Source organism: Perissodus microlepis, chromosome 9 (genome assembly GCF_051167445.1).
Source record: "Perissodus microlepis isolate ML-2025 ecotype Zambia chromosome 9, ASM5116744v1, whole genome shotgun sequence".
Lineage (NCBI taxonomy): Eukaryota > Metazoa > Chordata > Actinopteri > Cichliformes > Cichlidae > Perissodus > Perissodus microlepis.
The window spans coordinates 31,159,463-31,180,064 of record NC_140469.1 but is presented as its reverse complement, the minus strand read 5'-3'; the positions used below and the strand labels follow the sequence as shown (position 1 = coordinate 31,180,064).

The 20,602-nt window shown below is 42.5% G+C and overlaps 1 protein-coding gene across 1 annotated transcript in view; it reads right to left on the bottom strand.

Annotated features, from left to right (window-relative positions):
* The window catches only part of LOC146380840 (uncharacterized), a 36,495-nt gene extending 18,075 nt beyond the window's left edge, over positions 1–18,420 (bottom strand). The window contains exons 1-2 of the mRNA XM_084939873.1: positions 18,131–18,420; positions 13,048–13,154 (exon numbers count right to left, since the gene is read on the bottom strand). Of these exons, the coding sequence (XP_084795999.1) occupies positions 13,048–13,065 (18 nt within the window). The 5' untranslated portion in view covers positions 13,066–13,154; positions 18,131–18,420. The remainder of the gene's footprint in view (positions 1–13,047; positions 13,155–18,130) is intronic.
* Positions 18,421–20,602: the final 2,182 nt, after the last annotated feature.

Sequence of the window (20,602 nt, the reverse complement as noted above, 5' to 3'; positions counted from 1 at the left end):
GAGCCGTTCTGCGATGTGATCCAACTTTCGCTCAAGGGTGTCATTTTGAGCAGGCCTCTCTCTGATGTATCCCACCATACGCTCAATGTTGTTATTTTGAGTCTTCACGGCAGCTGTAAGAGTCTCCAAGGTGTTAACCATGCTGCGTTCGTTGTGAGAGGTCGCGCCTCGTCCCATCGCTTCAATTCCAGCAGTCAGCCTTGGGGGGGGTTTGAACAGCTGGTTCCGCTCTTATTTCTCCGATAAATCAGGGCCAAGCCAGCTCCGATCAGCAAGAACCCTGTTATCATGGTTCCGAATAGGTAGATATCTTCAGCGTCCTCGATCGACAGTCCCGCCAGGCACATGACCCTCCAGTTCTGCCACCCTTCCATGGTGTATCCAAGGAAGGTTGGAGATTGGCCTATAATTAGCTAAGACTGTTGGGTCTAGAGATGGCTTTTTGAGTAAAGGTTTAACTACAGCCACCTTGAAGGCCTGTGGTACATAGCCGACCATTAGAGATAGGTTGATCATATTTAAGATCGAAGAATTGATTAATGGCAGGACTTCTTTGAGCAGTTTTGTAGGAATGGGGTCTAAAAGACACATTGATGGTTTGGAGGAAGTAATTATTGAAGTTAACTCAGAAAGATCAATTGGAGAAAAAGAGTCTAAATGAATATCAATGGTACTAAAAGTTGCTGTAGATAATATTACATCTGTGGGATGATTATTGGTCATTTTTTCTCCAATGATTAAAATTTTATTTGTGAAGAAGTTCATGAAGTCATTACTAGTTAACGTAAAAGGGATGGTTGGCTCAAAAGAGCTCTGACTTCTTGTCAGCCTGGCTACAGTGCTGAAGAGAAACCTGGGGTTGTTCTTATTTTCTTCAATCAGTGATGAATACTAAGATGTTCTGGCTTTGCGGAGGGCTTTCTTATAAATCAACAAACTATTTCTCCAGGCTAAATGATGAACTTCTAAATTTGTGACACGCTATTTCCTCTCCAGCTTACGAGTCATCTGCTTTAGGCTACGTGTTTGAGAATTATACCACGGAGTCAGGTACTTCTGATTAGAGACCTTAGTTTTCACAGGAGCTACAGTATCCAGAGTCAAACGTAGTGAGGAGGTAAAATTATTAACAAGATGATCGACCTCTGTTGGAGTAGCGTTCAGATAGCTGCTCTGCTCTGTGTTGGTACAGAGCATTGAAGATGATAACAGTGGGTGGATTATATTCTTAAACTTAGTTACAGCGCTTTCAGAAAGACATCTACTGTGATAAAGTCTACTCTCCACTGCTGTGTAATCAATTACTGTAAATGTAAATGTTATCAGGAAATGATCAGACAGGAGAGGGTTTTCAGGAAACACTGTTAAATGTTCAGTTTCTATGCCATATGTTAAAACAAGATCTAGAGTGTGATTAAAGTGGTGGGCGGGTTCTTTTAAATTTTGAGAGAAGCCAATTGAGTCTAATAACAGATTAAATGCCATGTTGAGGCTGTCATTTTTAGCATCTACATGGATGTTAAAATCACCCACAATAATTATTTTATCTGAGCTGAGAACTAAATCAGATAAAAAGTCTGAGAAATCAGAGAGAAACTCTGTGTAAGGCCCAGGTGGACGATAGATGATAACAAGTAAGACTGGTTTCTGAGTTTCACAGCTGGGGTGGACAAGGCTAAGCATCAGGCTTTCAAATGAATTAAAAGTCTGTCTGGGTCTTTGGTTGATTAATAGGCTGGTGTGAAAAATTGCTGCCACACCGCCCCCTCGGCCTGTGCTTCGAGATTTCTGGTAGTTAGAATGACTCGGGGGTGTTGATTCATTTAAACTGACATAATCATCCTGCTGCAACCAGGTTTCTGTAAGGCAGAGTAAATCGATTTGTTGATCAATTATTAAGTCATGTACTAACAGAGACTTGGAAGAGAGAGACCTAATATTTAATAATCCACATTTCACTGTTTTACTCTTTGGTTCAGATGTGGATACTGTACTGTTCTTTCTTTGTGATTGTTTATGTTTAAGTTGTTTATTGCTGGTTTTTAGTTTGTTTTTTGTCTTTGTGGGAGCTGACACAGTCTCAGTGGAGATGGGTTTTTGGGGGGTAGCAGGAGGAGAGAAGCTGCAGAGAGGCGTGTAAGACTTCCTGGTCCAACTCTGGATAGTCATATTTTGGGGGGGGTTTAATAATTTTGTCCCCACACGATCTGTAGCAAGGCTGACAGAGCAGTCGTTGTATCTGTCATTGGCACCAACTCCACAAACTCCTCGGTGACAAGCAATATTACTTTTGTAGTTTGCTCCAGAGAGCAGGCACAAACACAGCTGTCATTGATTTTGTAACACATTCAGACACCAGGTTTCTCTGCAAACGTTCAAAAGAGCTTGCTAGTCTCAAGTTAGCAGATTTCTTTCCTCAGTTTGGAAATATAATCGCTTTCCAGCTGCACGTTTGTCAGAGCACAGAGTGGGAAGATGCCGCCAAGTATGTATTTAATTTTACTTTTATCATCATGACTAGCACATGTTTCCTTGAGCACAATCACCAAACCTTACTGGACATAAGAGCTTGACTTTCTCATCATTTTCTGGAGTTCAAGTTTGCAGACCCCCTCATTCATCTCACCTGAGAAGCTATTGTTCTGGGCCCCTGGAGGCTGCAAATGCCGATGCAGAGGGAGAAGATCTGGCATTCTGATTTGACTAAGACGGCGCACTAACAGACCACTGCTCCCCAGTTTATTACTGGCTAATGTGCAGTCTCTGGAGAACAAGCTATGCGAGCTTCATGCACGGATCTCATTTACAATGAGAGATGCGGGACTGCTGCGTGACCTGACTCACAGAAACCTGGCTATCGGACAAGGTACCGGACTCCGCCATACACTACCGGGGTTCTCTGTGCTCCGCGCGAACAGATCACAAAAGGGAACTGGGAAAGGCAGAGGCGGTGGTTTGATTCTGCAAACGTGCACCTGGTCAAATCCTTCTGCTCACCGGACCTGGAGTACCTGATGATTCCCTCAGTAGCCATTCTTTACAGCAGTGATTATTATGGCTGTTTACATTCCTCCACAAGCCGACACTGACCGAGCACTCAGGAAACTGTACAGCATAATCAGAAGTCAGAAAACTGCACACCCAGAGGTTGTGTTTATCATGACCAGGGACTTTAATAAAGGAAGCCTGAAGAAAGATTCACCAAAACTCCACAAACACATTCATTTCGCACTTGAGGAGAACGGCTACTCGACCACTGTTACACCTCCTTCTGTGATGTGTACAAAGCCCTCCCCCGCACCCCATTCAGCCAATCAGATCATCGCTCTATCCCCCTCCTGCCCGCCTACAGGCAGAAGCTGAAACAGGAAGCTCCAACCCTGAGGGCGGTGCACTGTTGGTCGGAACAATCCATGTTGCGGGACTGTTTTGATCACGCGGACTGGAGTGTGACTGTGGATTAACAGTGATGTTTGCACGGCACTGGTGGCACAGAGAACGGATTTTGCCTCAGCGAACACATTTGACTACAAACACGCACATTTCCAACTCCAGAAGACGATCCAAGCAGCCAAACAGGGACAGGCTGGAACAACAATTTGACAACCCTCGGAGTATGTGGCAGGGACTAAAAACAATCACAGACTTTACAAGGAAAGTCAGCACACCACAGACCACAACCTCTCTGTGTGATGATCTAAATATATTCTATGCTAGATTCGACAGCGATTACCACAAGACTTCAGATTCAGTAAAAAGGACTAGATGTTACAGTCCCTGCTTTAGATGGAGAGACTCTTGAGGGATGGCTGTTATAAGGAAAGGCAGTCCAGAAACTTTACCTGCAGCGCACATCGTTGTGTGCCTGAACTTTCGGTCTTTTACCCAGGCTAATCTGCCATTTTTTTCTTCCTTGGTTAGGTTTAGGGATTAGAGATCTGATCTAGATTATCATTTGAAATTTGGGACACATCGTCAGTAGTGGACCTTGGATTCATCGGTTGTTTCGGCCATTATCACTAGACACCCTCATCCGAGGAGGCCCTGCCAGGGTTGATCAGGCCCTGGAGTGTGTCACTGGTTTATGTTAAATTTTAATTTCTCTTCTTCTTTCTTCCGTTTAGTTTCCTACAGTTTATTTTCTGTTCACTGCAACTGAGAAATAATACTTACCTCTTTAGCATTTATGGAGCCTCACTTCTTCAAAGGGATAGAAAAGGTGATAGAGAAGTAAGACAAAAGGGACAAGATAGGAGAGAGCAGAGAGGGTAGCTGAAAGCGGGGCACCCAATCTGGCTTCCCACACCTCCCTGCCGGATCGGGCTGTACGCTCTACCTCCCCACTACCTCCAAGAAAAGGGAAGAAGAGGAGAGGGCAGAAAAGCAAAGTATTTCTTTTCTCTCACGGTTAGCTGACTGCCTTAGCTGCCCAAGTGATCTCAGCCCTTTTTAGCCATAGCCAGTGACTGGTCCTCTCAGCAGTGTTAGCTAATTCTCTTATAGCCTGGCGTTGTGCCTGTACTCTGATCCCAATCTCTCTAAGCAGTTTTGCTGTTGTACTGGCAACAAAGCCCCTGTACACAGGTGAATGCACGCAAAGCTACTGGTCTAGATGGGATCCCCGGATGTGTCCTCAAGTCATGCTCTGCTCAGCTGGCTGGAGTGTTAACACATCTCCAACCTTTCCCTCTCTCTGTCTGTAGACGCAGCCTGTTTCAAAACGACCACCATCGTCCCTGTACACAAATCCTCAACCATCTCATCACTGAACGACTGGCGACTGGTACCCCTGACCTCCATCATGAGCAAATGCTTCGAGAGGCTGGTCAGGGACTTCATGTGGTCTGCACAACCCGACTCACTGGACCCTCTACAATTTGCATACGGCCACAACAGGTCCACTGATGATGCCATAGCCCTGACACTGCATACTGCCCTCTTGCACCTGGAGAAGAGATACACGTATTTGAGAATGCTGTTTGTAGATTACAGCTCCGCAATCAATACTATCGTTCCCTTGAAGGAAACTCCAGGATCTAGGAATGAGCAGCTTTTTCTGCAGCTGGATCCTTAACTTCCTATCTGACAGATGCCAAGTGGTCAGACTGGGCAGTAACACCTCATCCCCCGTCATAACACTGGTGCTCCAAAGGAGTGTGGACTGAGCCCTCTCCTGTACTCACTCTACAGCTGCACGGCCACATTTTATTACATTTAACGGAGTTCCAAGTTAGCTCGCTCGTTTCCACCTAAACATGATAAACCATGTTCTGACAGAGACTTCTGAAAAAAATTAAAACATACAGGTCTCTTATCATTTCCAACATAAATAAAGACAGAAAACTAAACAGCAGTGACTTTTGTAGGGTTGCTGAAGTTGGGCTAGCTGGTATGTGATGATTTGCTACATGATTGCTAGTGACAGCTATGTTAGCATACCATTAGCACAGTGAAGCGGGAGGATGAATGCTAACATTTTTCCACTCAATAAAAGCTCCGATGGTTAGGCACAAATGCAATCCCATGGCAGGATGATTGATATCTATCTATCTATATATACACACACACATATACATATATAGATAGAAGAGCATTCAGCATTAAAAATAAAAACTGCCTTTGAGCACTGGTTTGCTCACTGGAATGAGCAGTTAACCATATAAAATTAAGCATGTTAGTGTGGCAATATTTGTTAGTACAGCTGAGATTGCCATCCCACATGGATTTTCTGCTCTCCAGATTTCTAATTTATGATTATTACATTAACCTAAAAAGTTATTTCAAAGCCTTATTTGGACATCCAGAATACATTAAAACAGTCAAGCGCTGATGAAATGGATACCCAGATGAAAGAAGGTGGTCCCTGAGATGTGTTTTATTTGCAACGTGAAGTTTGTTTGTGCCAAAACTGGAGTCCAAGGAAATACAATACAGAGCAATAATCTGTGGTGTTTGTTACAAATTCAGATCTTCTTCGAGTTTCTTATCCCATGGACCAACAGAAGGGCAACTACCAGTAGCTACAATCTGGAGAAAATGAGTGACGCTGGAGTGTGCTGATTACAGCAGGCTTATCACGATAGTAGAATAAAAAAAATAAAAAAAACAAAAAAATTCCAACACCCAGGAAAATACCATTTTTGAAATACCTCAAGTGAAGCAAAAAACTTGCAACTTGGACAGCCACTGGTACAGCCTTTCCAAACCAGTATGAACTGAATCACACTGGAAATCAATGTTCTCTAGTTAAAAGAGTGTAAATGCACTATGAAAAGGTGAGACGTGTACTTATAGCCATAATAAAAATGATCACTGACAGATCACATACTTTTTACTGGACAAATGATTCATTTGTTCTGCATGTATGAATAAGTGTACAGAAATTGAAGATGAATACTTAACGATAAGCCTGACGCTAACAAAGACCATGTAGTGCCAATGTAAACTGTGTGAAAGAGAAGTGTGTGTATGAGCGGCAGTGTCTTTTACAAATGTGATTATCTTGGAAAGCTCATAACCATATCTCGTGCTAAAAGAAATATCTCCTCACTGTGTTGGGTGAGCTTGGGCTCCTATGCCAAGCAAGCTGGAGAAAATCCATAATTACGCCTGGAGTAACACCCAAGAGGAAACACAGAAAGCGGTGTGATAGGATGTGGGAGCAGGGTAAGCGTGGAGGAGCTAATGCGAGGCTAGCTGCTAACGCCAGGGGTGTCGAGCTCCAGGCCTTGGGGGCCGGAGTCCTGCAGGTTTTAGATCTCACCCTGGGTCAACACACCTGAATCAAATGATTAGTTCATTACCAGGCCTCTGGAGAACTTCAAGACATGTTGAGGAGGTAATTTAGCATTTAAATCAGCTGTGTTGTGTCACGATCCTGGGTTTTTTGACCCAGCGTTTTAAGTTCAAGTTTATTTTGATGTTTATGGTTTATGTTTAAGTTTATTAGTTTAACTAAGTTCATTTGTTTATTAGTTTCTCCTTGTGTTTTTAACCACTGTTAAGTCTCCCTTATCCTTTATGCGTTTCATGTCTGCATGTCTTTTGCCATTAAGTTAATGTAGTCATGTTTCATTATGTTGCCGGTTTTATCTTGAAGAGGTCCTGTGTGTTAGGTTTATATTGTTGGATTGTCATTTATGCTTAGAAATATATACTCATATGTGCTTAGAGTTATATAATTGATTCGTCATACCTTCTCTTACTGATTTATACTATGGAAGGACACCTACTCTGTATCTGTTTAAGTATAAGAGCCCTTTGTTTAGGTGGACCGCTGGACTCCTGGCACCAGCTTTTGGGAGTCGTTCACAGGGGTCACATCTTGACACTCTTCGTTCACATGCATGCCTGTGTAAGACGTCATATGTTAATGAACCTATGCATGTTCATGTAACCACAATAAAGAGCAGTGCTACAGGGGAGCTAACTGAGTGGCTGGGGTTCAAGCAGAAGGAACGGCGCTCATCACAGTTCTCTCCCTCGTGCACGAGATCACACAAGGAGCTCTGGTGACTTGCGTCTTGCTTTTGCTGATGTAGTAGAATTGTCTCGTTCCGGCGGTGGGTCTGTGCCAGACAAACCCATCACTGTGTTCCCGTGTTCATTGTGTTTAGTTTTACACTTCCCCTGTGACATCATTATGTTCATTTGTTTCAGCTGTTTCCCCATTTAATGTCACTTCTCCTGATCACCTCATGTGTGTATTTAAGTCCTCAGTCTTCCTGTTTTCAGTGTAGCGTCCTCCCTCATAGCTGTGTGAGTCACTCTGTGTTTTCATGTATGATTTATTAGTTTTCCCAGTTTAGTTTTATATCATTTTCCCTTGTTTTCAGCAATAAGGCTGTGCTTTTTATCCTCAGTCTTGGTGAGTTTTGCCTTTGGGTCCTCTCCTGCCTACACACAGCCATTTTGTGAGACGTTGGATCTAGGACAGGTCTAAAACCCGCAGGACTCCAGCACTCGAGTCCTGGAGTTCGACACACACACACACAGCATACAATATACTCCCCAGATACACACACTACATTATTTAGTTATCCCCTTCTGTGAAAGGACTCCTGGTACGTGTATGAATGTGACCATTTGGACTTGAGTTTGTTTTTTAATTTAGATTTTATGTTATTTACTCATTTATTGTTGCGATTTATTAGTGACTTTTTAATCTTCTTCTTTTCTTTTCTTTTTCTAATTGTATTGATTATTGCACTGTATATGCTGGTGAGAAACGGTATATTGTTTCAGCCTGGGTAACACCATACAAAATGACAATAAACTTCTTGTCGTACACTCCCTGCGCCTTGGTGGCGCTGTCACTTGGTGTTCGCTCGCTCTGCGGTAGAGTATCACTTCCTGTTCCTGCTCTAACACAGTGGTGTTTCTGAGTAGCTTATTTGCTTAGCAATTTAATTAACAACTTTTAAATACATTCTTCTTTCATAGTATAATCTTCACGTGCTTCATCCGAAGCACACTTTCTGTGTACTCACTACCTAATTTATAGCCAAAGTATTCACTCACTGTCTCTGTACTGTTTCGCTAGCTTAGCTTAGCTCGTAGCCGACTCGTTAGCACCATGGCTACTTCACCTGTCCCTCCTGCACTTTCTTGCTCATTGTGTCAGATGTTTAGTTACTCCTCGGCCTCCTTTAGCAGTAATGATATCTGTAACAAATGTAGCATATTTGCAGCTCTGGAGGCCAGGATTACTGAATTGGAGACTCGGCTTCGCACCCTTCATTCACCCGTAGCTAGCCAGGCCCCTGTAGCTGGTGCAGCCGAAGATAGCGTAGGCCCCGCTAGCTGTTCCCCGGCAGACCCCAAGCAGCTGGGGAAAGAGGGCGGCTGGGTCACGGTGAGGAGGAAGCATAATCCTAAACAGAAGCCCCAGGTACACCACCAACCCGTTCATGTGTCTAACCGTTTTTCCCCACTCGGTGACACACCCGCCGGGGGTCAAACTCTGGTAATTGGTGATTCTGTTCTCAGACATGTGAAGCTAGAGACACCGGCAACCATAGTCAATTGTCTTCCAGGGGCCAGAGCAGGCGACATTGAAGGAAATTTAAAACTGCTGGCTAAGGGTAAACGTAAATTCAGTAAAATCATAATTCACGTCGGCAGTAATGACACCCGGTTACGCCAATCGGAGGTCACTAAAATCAATATTGAATCGATGTGCAACTTTGCTAAAACAATGTCGGACTCTGTAGTTTTCTCTGGTCCCCTCCCCAATCAGACCAGGAGTGACATGTTTAGCCGCATGTTCTCCTTAAATTGCTGGCTGTCTGAGTGGTGTCCCAGAAACGATGTGGGCTTCATAGATAATTGGCAAACCTTCTGGAGGAAACCTGGTCTTGTTAGGAGAGACGGCATCCATCCCACTTTGGATGGAGCAGCTCTCATTTCTAGAAATATGGACAAATTTATTAAACCCCCCAAAATATGACTATCCAGAGTTGGGACCAGGAAGCAGAGTTGCAGTCTTACACGCCTCTCTGCAGCTTCTCTCCTCCTGCTACCCCCCCAAAAACCCATCTCCATAGAGACTGTGTCAGCTTCCAAAAAGACAAAAAACAAACTAAAAACCAGCAACAAACAACTTAAACATAAACAATTACAAAGAAAGAACAGTACAGTATCCACATCTGAACCAAAGAGTAAAACAGTGAAATGTGGATTATTAAATATTAGGTCTCTCTCCTCCAAGTCTCTGTTAGTACATGACTTAATAATTGATCAACAAATTGATTTACTCTGCCTTACAGAAACCTGGTTGCAGCAGGATGATTATGTTAGTTTAAATTAATCAACACCCCCGAGTCATTCTAACTACCAGAAACCTCGAAGCACAGGCCGAGGGGGCGGTGTGGCAGCAATTTTTCACACCAGCCTATTAATTAATGAAAGACCAAGACAGACTTTTAATTCATTTGAAAGCCTGATGCTTAACATTGTCCACCCCAGCTGTGAAACTCAGAAACCAGTCTTACTTGTTATCATCTATCGTCCACCTGGGCCTTACACAGAGTTTCTCTCTGATTTCTCAGACTTTATATCTAATTTAGTTCTGAGCTCAAATAAAATAATTATTGTGGGTGATTTTAACATCCATGTAGATGCTAAAAATGACAGCCTCAACATGGCATTTAGTCTGTTATTAGACTCAATTGGCTTCTCTCAAAATGTAAAAGAACCCACCCACCACTTTAATCACACTCTAGATCTTGTTTTAACATATGGCATAGAAACTGAACATTTAACAGTGTTTCCTGAAAACCCTCTCCTGTCTGATCATTTCCTGATAACATTTACATTTACAATAATTGATTACACAGCGGTGGAGAGTAGATTTTATCAAAGTAGACGTCTTTCTGAAAGCGCTGTAACTAAGTTTAAGAATATAATCCACCCACTGTTATCATCTTCAATGCCCTGTACCAACACAGAGCAGAGCAGCTATCTGAACGCTACCCCAACAGAGGTCGATTATCTTGTTAATAATTTCACCTCCTCACTACGTACGACTCTGGATACTGTAGCTCCAGTGAAAACTAAGGTCTCTAATCAGAAGTACCTGACTCCGTGGTATAATTCTCAAACACGTACCCTAAAGCAGATGACTCGTAATCTGGAGAGGAAATGGCGTGTCACAAATTTAGAGGATCATCATTTAGCCTGGAGAAATAGTTTGCTGCTTTATAAGAAAGCCCTCCGCAAAGCCAGAACATCTTACTATTCATCACTGATTGAAGAAAATAAGAACAACCCTAGGTTTCTCTTCAGCTCTGTAGCCAGGCTGACAAAGAGTCAGAGCTCTGTTGAGCCAACCATCCCTTTAACGTTAACTAGTAATGACTTCATGAACTTCTTCACAAATAAAATTTTTATCATTAGAGAAAAAATTACCAGTAATCATCCCACAGATGTAATATTATCTACAGCTACTCTTAGTACCATTGATGTTAAGTTAGACTCTTTTTCTCCAATTGATCTTTCTGAGTTAACTTCAATAATTACTTCCTCCAAACCATCAACGTGTCTTTTAGACCCCATTCCTACAAAACTGCTCAAAGAAGTCCTGCCATTGATTAATTCTTCGATCTTAAATATGATCAACCTATCTCTAATGGTCGGCTATGTACCACAGGCCTTCAAGCTGGCTGTAGTTAAACCTTTACTCAAAAAGCCATCTCTAGACCCAGCAGTCTTAGCTAATTATAGGCCAATCTCCAACCTTCCTTTCACATCAAAAATCCTTGAAAGAGTAGTTGTCAAACAGCTAACAGATCATCTGCAGAGGAATGGTTTATTTGAAGAGTTTCAGTCAGGTTTCAGAGCTCATCACAGCACAGAAACAGCTTTAGTGAAGGTTACAAATGATCTTCTTATGGCCTCTGACAGTGGACTCATCTCTGTGCTTGTCCTGCTAGACCTCAGTGCAGCGTTCGATACTGTTGACCATAATATCCTATTAGAGCGATTAGAACATGCTGTAGGTATTACAGGTACTGCACTGCAGTGGTTTGTATCATATCTATCTAATAGACTCCAATTTGTGCATGTAAATGGAGAGTCCTCTTCACACACTGAGGTTAATTATGGAGTTCCACAGGGTTCAGTGCTAGGACCAATTCTGTTTACATTATACATGCTTCCCTTAGGCAGCATCATTAGAAGACATAGCATACATTTTCACTGCTATGCAGATGACACCCAGCTCTATCTGTCCATGAAGCCAGATAACACACACCAATTAGTTAAACTGCAGGAATGTCTTAAAGACATAAAGACCTGGATGGCCGCTAACTTTCTGCTTCTTAATTCAGATAAAACTGAGGTTATTGTACTCGGCCCTGAAAATCTTAGAAATATGGTATCTAACCAGATTCATACTCTGGATGGCATTACCTTGGCCTCCAGTAACGCTGTGAGGAACCTTGGAGTCATTTTTGACCAGGACATGTCCTTCAACGCACATATTAAACAAATATGTAAGACTGCTTTCTTCCATTTGCGCAACATCTCTAAAATTAGAAATATCCTGTCTCAGAGTGACGCTGAAAAACTAGTTCATGCATTTATTACTTCCAGGCTGGACTACTGTAATTCATTATTATCAGGATGTCCAAAAAACTCACTGAAAAGCCTTCAGCTAATCCAAAATGCTGCAGCAAGAGTACTGACAGGGACTAGAAGGAGAGAGCATATTTCTCCTGTTTTGGCTTCCCTTCATTGGCTTCCTGTTAAGTCCAGAATTGAATTCAAAATCCTGCTCCTCACATACAAGGTCTTAAATAATCAGGCCCCATCTTATCTTAATGACCTTGTAGTACCATATCACCCTATTAGAGCACTTCGCTCTCGCTCTGCAGGCCTACTTGTTGTTCCTAGAGTATTTAAAAGTAGAATGGGAGGCAGAGCCTTCAGTTTTCAGGCCCCTCTTCTGTGGAACCAGCTTCCAGTTTGGATTCGGGAGACAGAAACTATCTCTACTTTTAAGATTAGGCTTAAAAATTTCCTTTTTGCTAAAGCATATAGTTAGGGCTGGACCAGGTGACCCTGAATCCTCCCTTAGTTATGCTGCAATAGACGTATGCTGCCGGGGGATTCCCAAGATGCATTGAGTTTTTCCTTTCCAGTCACCTTTCTCACTCACTATGTATTAATAGACCTCTCTGCATTGAATCATATCTGTTATTAACCTCTGTCTCTCTTCCACAGCATGTCTTTTATCCTGTCTTCCTTCTCTCACCCCAACCGGTCGCAGCAGATGGCCGCCCCTCCCTGAGCCTGGTTCTGCCGGAGGTTTCTTCCTGTTAAAAGGGAGTTTTTCCTTCCCACTGTCGCCAAAGTGCTTGCTCATAGGGGGTCATATGATTGTTGGGTTTTTCTCTGTATCTATGAAGCGCCTTGAGGCGACTTTTGTTGTGATTTGGCGCTATATAAATAAAATTGAATTGAATTGAATTGAATTCTTCAATCTTGACAAACAAGCATCAGCTGATGAAGTGCACATAGTTTCAATAAAAGTGATAGGTTCTTCACCTTTTGTGTTGATGACATTTTTGTCCACTGTAGCAGCTGAGCTGAGCCCAAATGGTTGAAAATGTTCGTCTGGTGCTCCGTCGGACTCTCCTCCTCTTGCTGATCAGCTGGGACACAAAACAGATCTTTGTAACATCACAGTGAAAGATGGTACGCACCGTGCGTAGTGCGCGTACTTCAAGCGTGCGGTCTCTTAATCAGATTGTTAAGTGATGATGTGACGAATCCTACTTCCGGGCCTAAAGTAGTCTGCGTTTAATATGGCTTTTGTGTTGTTAACATGTTTAATGTTATGTATTTTCTTCTATTTAATCTCAAAAAGCTCCTAAAAAGTCAGTGATCACTGTTGACCTCCCTCGGCTTTTATTACCGTATTGTGGATGGATTATCTCAGTTGTTCTCCTGGCTGAAGTTTGGTCCTTTTACAGCATCCTGCCATGCGATTACATTTGTTCCTGACCACCGAGAACACTCACGTTAACTTTTATCGAGTGGAAAAAAAGTTAGCTTGTTTATATTATGCTAACATAGCTGTGTCGCTAGCGGTCACGTAGCACATCATTATATACCAGCTAGCCAAACTTCAGTAACCCTACAAACGTCACTGCTGTTTAGTTTTCTGTCTTCATTTATGCTGGAAGTGATAACAGAGCTGTACGTTTTAATTTGTTTCCAAAACCCCGCAGTCAGGACATGCTATATTGTAGTTAGATAGAAGCTAGCGAGCTAACTTCCTGCTAACTTCTAACTCCGTTAAATGTCATAAATTCCGTTTTCATGGATGCCTGGATGTTAAACTCAATTGTTACACCTGGTAGAGCAGAACGCTGATCATTTTATTAAAGATGAAAGACTTTAGACAGTTTTTCAACTCTCAGTAATGCCATAGTGATCGTTTGATATATGGACCTGCAGCGGAGTTTAGGCCCAGACACGGCTAGTGACGTCAGACTGAACAACCGGATTGGGACACAGCCAGAGACAAGCCCACGGGCTTAGCATGGCGGCTAATTGTTGAGCTTGCCAGCTTATCCCCAATTAGCACCTTAAAATTTATTACTTGCTTTTAAGTTCATTACTTTATTGTATACATCACATCATAAAAGACACGTGATAACCAGTGTTGGGACTAACGCGTTACTTAATAACGCGTTACAGTAACTACGTTATTATTGTGGTAACGAGCACGGTAACTAGTTATTATGCCAAAACCAGGAACGCGTTACTCGTTACTGGGATTTAAATAGGCTCGTTATTCGTTACTTCGTGTGGTGGCTATCGCGGAGCTTCCACAGATTCAATAACATTAGCAAGTGGTGGAAGCCAGCAGGTGGATGAAGGAAAAGGGAGGCAAGAGGAGAGACCCGAAGCGGCCGCTGGTCCGAGAGTGTCAGGTGAACTGAACTTCAGGTAAGAAGTTATGACCTGCAGTCCATCTGGGTCAGATATGAACCAAGTTTAGGTGGAGTTTATTTTCGTTATGTTGACTTTTTCGTACTGCGTGCTAGCTAGCATGACGGAGTTTCTATACAGCTGGGTGGGTGCTATGTTACTGATGTTGAACTTTATTTTGTTCATACGGTTAATTATTAGAGTTTCCAACCGTTCTGTAAAAAACAGAATCATCTCGTATTCAGAGAAAATATTACGCGTTTCGTATTGAGGTGAAAAGGAACAGTTTGTCCCGGACTTCAGCTACAATGAAAAAGACACAAAGCTGGAGTTATTCTGTCGTTACGCTGCACAGCTGCCTCTTCTCCTCTCATTCTCTGCCCCTCCCTCTCCTGTTTCTACTTCAATCATGAAACTGATCAGTGATCAGCTGATCGTCTCTCGTTTGTTTATCGCCCACTTTGCGCCAGAAAGAGGAAACCAGCGGATGTTGCGCTAAACAACAGCAGCACGTTTAAGCTTGATCAGCTGTTGTTAGAATTTATTTAATATTACTTTCTACTATCAGCTGATGTTTGCTGGATATGTGGTGAGAGGGAAACATGAAGATAAAACCAGGAGATGTCCTTACTGAATCATCAGAGCTGAACAGGTGATGGAGAAACAGGTTTACCTTTTAGTTAACATGAATGAGTTGAAGAGAAGTTATGAACTGTTTCTGAGAGACAAATAACACCAGGATCCTTTTTTTACTTAGCTGACACCTGGTAACTGTGCAGGGGCGGGTCTAGCAAAGTGTTGCCAGGGGGCCATGTAGGGCATTAACAGGGAGAAGGGAAATACTTTTCTTTCTTATTTTCATTTAAAATGTCTCGCTTTTAAAAAAATAATTATCTGAGTCTTACAACAAACGATTGATAGATTAATGCATATATACCATCAGAACAGTGTACATCACTGTCACAACAGCGTTTGTTTTCATTCAAAGGCTTTATGATTTTTCCTATAATGGCGGGCCGGTCTCTAGTCAAATTCCCCGGGACGATTTTTTTTTTGTCCCAGTCCAGCCCTGTATGCAGCTCATCTGCAGTCGTCTGTTACCTACATCTTCCTATTCAGAAGGCAGAATTTCCGAGTTCTGAGTACAATCGAAAGCACCACGACTGCAGTTTTTGTGTTGGATGTAAAAAGCAGGCTAGAATCATGCGGCGGTCAACGACGGTCCAGGCGTGGGATTTCTCTCGTGGAAATGTGCACATTATTTTTTTTCCTTTCTATTGGTAGGTGGCACAGTGCACTTGTGGCAAGTAAGCAAGCTAGAAGACTGGCAGTCTGGCTGGGTATCCAGTTACGGAAGCAACACATTAACAAGAGAATTCTGAGTAAAAACAAAGTTACTTTCCCTAGTAACTAGTTACTCTGAAAGTAACGAGTAACTTGAAGTAACTGAGTTACTTTTGATAGAAGTAACTAGTAATGTAACTAAGTTACTAATTTAAAGTAACTTACCCAACACTGGTGATAACACATGGAACAGTCAACTGTCGTAAAGCAGCCGCAAATCACTAGCAATAAAAAAACCTTAAAATAATTGTAGAACATTTTATAACCGATCACCCAATATAGATATATACATATATACTGAATATCACACAATAGCAGATAACCAAATTAACACTGGGTTACATCTGCACAACAAAAGCAGGAGAACAATGGAGCCGAAGGCCTGTGAAAATCTCAGCAGGGTGCTAGTAGATGTTAGGTTCAGGGAATTTATGCAAATTTGTGCAGGGTTAGTAAATCTAGTAGTAGGGACTTGCACCAGCAAAAAAAGGGTCAGTAATTCAAGTGTTAATTTTTTTATTTTAGTTTTTAAAGAAATTCTCTCGATCAGTGAACACTCAGGGAAATTTTTACCCAGAATTTATTGACTGCAGCTTGAATGTTGACTCAAAATTACCTTAAAGCATCCAGGAAAGATGCATTTGACAAATTAAAGAGGTGTAGCTAATGAAGTGGCCAGTCTGAGGGATCTCCCTCCTCCTCACTGAGTTTCTTTTGCTGCTCTCCTTCGTGTCTTTATAAACTGGTGGTGTTGCCACAGTATTCCTACACGCATTACTGTTTTTATTTACCGATGTGCAATATCTCCACATGCTGCTCCTCTTTCTCACTGTCTGCAGCCCAAATGTGTTTTCTCAGGGCATCTGAGTCAAACACTAAAATTCTAATTATAGACCAAAAAAAAGATCAGGGCTTACCGCCCTACCTACACACTGTCTGTAACACGTGGAAATGTGTTTTGAGTCCCCTCCTGTTTACGCCCTACACATCCGACTGCTCCCCTACCCATCTCTCAAACACCATCATAAAGTTCGCGGATGACACCACAGTGGTTGGACTCATCTCAAGGGGGGATGAGTCGGACTACAGAGATGAGGTCAACAGACTGACTGAGTGGTGTTCAGTTAACAACCTCCAACTGAACACCACGAAAACTAAAGAACTTATCTTGGACTTCAGGAAGGGCAGAGCAGACCCGGCCCCACTTTACATTCACGGGAACTGTGTGGAGAGGGTACACTCCATGAGGTTTCTGGGCGTGCACATCTCTGATGACCTCTCCTGGACTGCAAATACCATGGCGGTGGTTAAAAAGGCCCAGCAGCGTCTCCACTTTCTGAGAGTGCTCAGGAGGAACAACCTGGAGGAGAGGCTGCTGGTGACATTTTACAGAGCCACCATAGAGAGCATCCTAACGTACGGCATAACATCATGGTATGGAGGGTGCTCAGCTGCGGACAGGAAAGTACTGCAGAGGGTCATCAACACAGCCCAGAAGATCACTGGCTGCTCTCTGCCTAGCCTGGAGGTCACTGCAAACTCTCGGTACCTCAGCAGAGCTGGCAATATCATCAAGGACTACTCTCACCCCAGCAATCAACTGTTTGAACTATTACCGTCAGGCCGACGGTACAGGTCACATAAAACCAGGACAAACAGATTCAGGGATAGCTTCTTTCCCAGAGCTATCACCGTAGTAAATAAGCACAAAAACAATTGAACCTATACCATACCGTCACTGTCATTATATTATGCTGCTACTCATACTGTCATTATATTAATGCTGCTATCCTGTATATATTGTACATACTATTGTTTGAGTACTTACGATTGTTTTTTTGTACTTTTATATTTTACATTTATATTTATTATTGAAACTTGCACCAAGGGAGTGGCACTCCAATTTCGTTGTACTCTGTATAATGACAATAAAGGCTATTCTAAATGCGTGTCTGTAGATGTGAAATAAACGTGACTGACTGAATAGATGTTGAACAGCCGTGTTCTAGCAGCTGCAATTTAAACACAGTAAAAGAGACTGGGCAGCATGGACACACACACACACACCTTCCTGTTATCACTTAAATAGAAATGAGGCTGTAGAAAAACAGCTGCAGGGACAATGAAAAGACTTTTCTGCTCCAACTTTCTGCCAGCAAACGCTCAACGTCTCCCAGCATGCTGAGCTAATGATTAGTTGGTGTTTTTCTCCAAACACTCTCTCACTCTTCTTTCAACGTGTTCACAATAAACTGTGAACAGACACCGAGGAGAGCAGCAGAAGACCTCATTCAGGAGCTAAACTCAACATGAACTGAACTCACAGTAAAGTTAGCTCGGTGCTTACCTTTAGATGAGCCCACAAACCGAGAGAAACTCCGTGATGAAGCCGGAACTCTTTCCAAACACAGGAAACAGATCAGGGAGCAGAGACCCACGTGGTTCACGCTGATCTCAGCTACGATCCAGGAGACGAGGGTGGGCAGATCGATGCAGATATCGATCAGGACGTTGGTAGTGGTTTATGATCGGTACTTTAGTTCGTTTCTCTCCACTAAGTTCACTACTTTACTCCCGTTTCATGCAAAAGCAGCTCTCTCTGCTCGACTCCTGTCCTGCACACACACTTTGCTCCGCCCCATTCTTCCTGATTTGCTTTGATTCGTTACTGTGCGATCACGTGACTCAGATGCCCTGAGAAAACACATTTGGGCTGCAGACAGTGAGAAAGAGGAGCAGCATGTGGAGATATTGCACATCGGTAAATAAAAACAGTAATGCGTGTAGGAATACTGTGGCAACACCACCAGTTTATAAAGACACGAAGGAGAGCAGCAAAAGAAACTCAGTGAGGAGGAGGGAGATCCCTCAGACTGGCCACTTCATTAGCTACACCTCTTCCACTACTCATTGGTTTGCATGGTTTTGAGACATAGATTAGAATTAATCATTTAATTTGAACTATCTTCTAGACTTGTCAAGCCATGCTTCGTTTGCTTTGTTGTTAACGAATAACGTTGAAGGCTCACCATAAGCTCACTGAAGGTTGAAGGTTGTAATCTCTGTTATATTTCACAGATGATGCACTGTAACTCAAACATAGTGTAAGGTAAATGTCTGTGAGCACATTGATGTAGCATCACTTTAAAAAGATTTGGACACAAGACAGATACAAAGACATGACTGAGGAGGTAGGAGGTAAACAAACATGAGGACACTAATCACAGCACACAGAGACAGACTGGATGAGAAGGGGAAGAAACAAACAAACCAGAAAATAAGAATGATAAGAATCCTGTGCAGCGCTTTGTGACCGCCTGTCTATGAAAAGCGCTTAATAAATACACTTTACTTTTTATCAAGAACCCTGCGTCTGGGTACCCAGGGTTCTTGAATAGTTTATGGACATGTGTATATTTGCTGTTGCTGTTGTGGTGGCAGATTTCTTTTCTCATATATTAATCACATATTTAATCATATCACATTAGTTATAGTAATATCACTTTCTCACTTTACTATAGTAAGAGCACTCCTGTCACTAGTTTACATGCATGTGGAAAGTTAACACAGTGAGGCCATTGTAATGGGAGACGTTAAACAGATGGTGGAACTCCTTCTGCTTATCAGGGATGTAAATCTTTAGGTGACGGCCAAGCAGAAAACAAGGTCATAATTCTCTCTGTGAGGGAGGAGGTATAGCCCCCCTGTGAGAGGGGCCAACATGTGAGAGTTCGTGGAATGTTCTTTGTCTGTGTGTCTGTATATAAGATGTAAGGGCGGTGGCCACAATTCAGAGATGGTCCTGGTGTTTCACTGGGATGCTCTCTCCACATCGCAATGTGTTTATTAAACCCACTTCAAATCAAGCTCACTGGGTGTGTTGCAGGTTATTGTTAAATTTTCCACGACACTGTCCCTTGTTTTTTCTTTGTTTTTCTTGTTTGTGAGTATAGGTGTGTGCAGCTGGTCAAGCTTCATCGGGAGAGCTACTTAGGAGTGTGGTTGAGTTCTCTCCGATGCTGGATCGTTGCGTGAGACTTCCTGTCAGTTTCCCAGTTAGATGTCAGTTAGTGTGAGTTTGCCATAGTGTGAAGTATTTATGGCTGTGTTCTTCCTGCAGGAGTGTGGAGACGAGAGGGCAGCAAGCACGGGTGCATGGAAACTAGAAAACAGAGTTTCAGAGCACAGACAGTGAGCGCGAACACAGCACAGGAGTGTGGGACGCACAGGAATTCATTGTGGTTCATATTTGCAACACTGTAAATAAAGACACTGCTTCATCTGAAGAGTCCTGCATTTTGGGTCCTCCTTCTTCACATCCCCACGGTCTGTCAACACAAACTGTGACACTTTCTTACCATTCTAGATGACAGACCTTGCCGACCGTACATACAATACACAAACGTCTGACTTTAGACCCAACAGTATGCATTGTATGCAAACGGCTACCAAACAGCCATCATAATTCGTCATACAATGAGAACAGGACAAATCAACAATTGACAATGACTAATTAATATTAAAATCTGTAACATAATGTATTGTTTGCAGTTTAGTCTGTTATTGTTGCTATTTTTACCATTTCTTCTTGGAGCAACTGTAACCCACATTATTTCCTTAGGGATTAATAAAGTATTCTGATTCTGACTCTGATTGTTTCAGGATGAGCTGCCATTATCCAATGAAAAATCTGCTTACCTGTATCTTTTGCTTTTTTCTCCTCTTCTTTTCTATTTTTTCTAAACTGAGCACCTGATGGCTTTGAACTTTTCTTGTCCATCTTACATTGGTTTTAATTTTGCACTCCAGTATGAACACA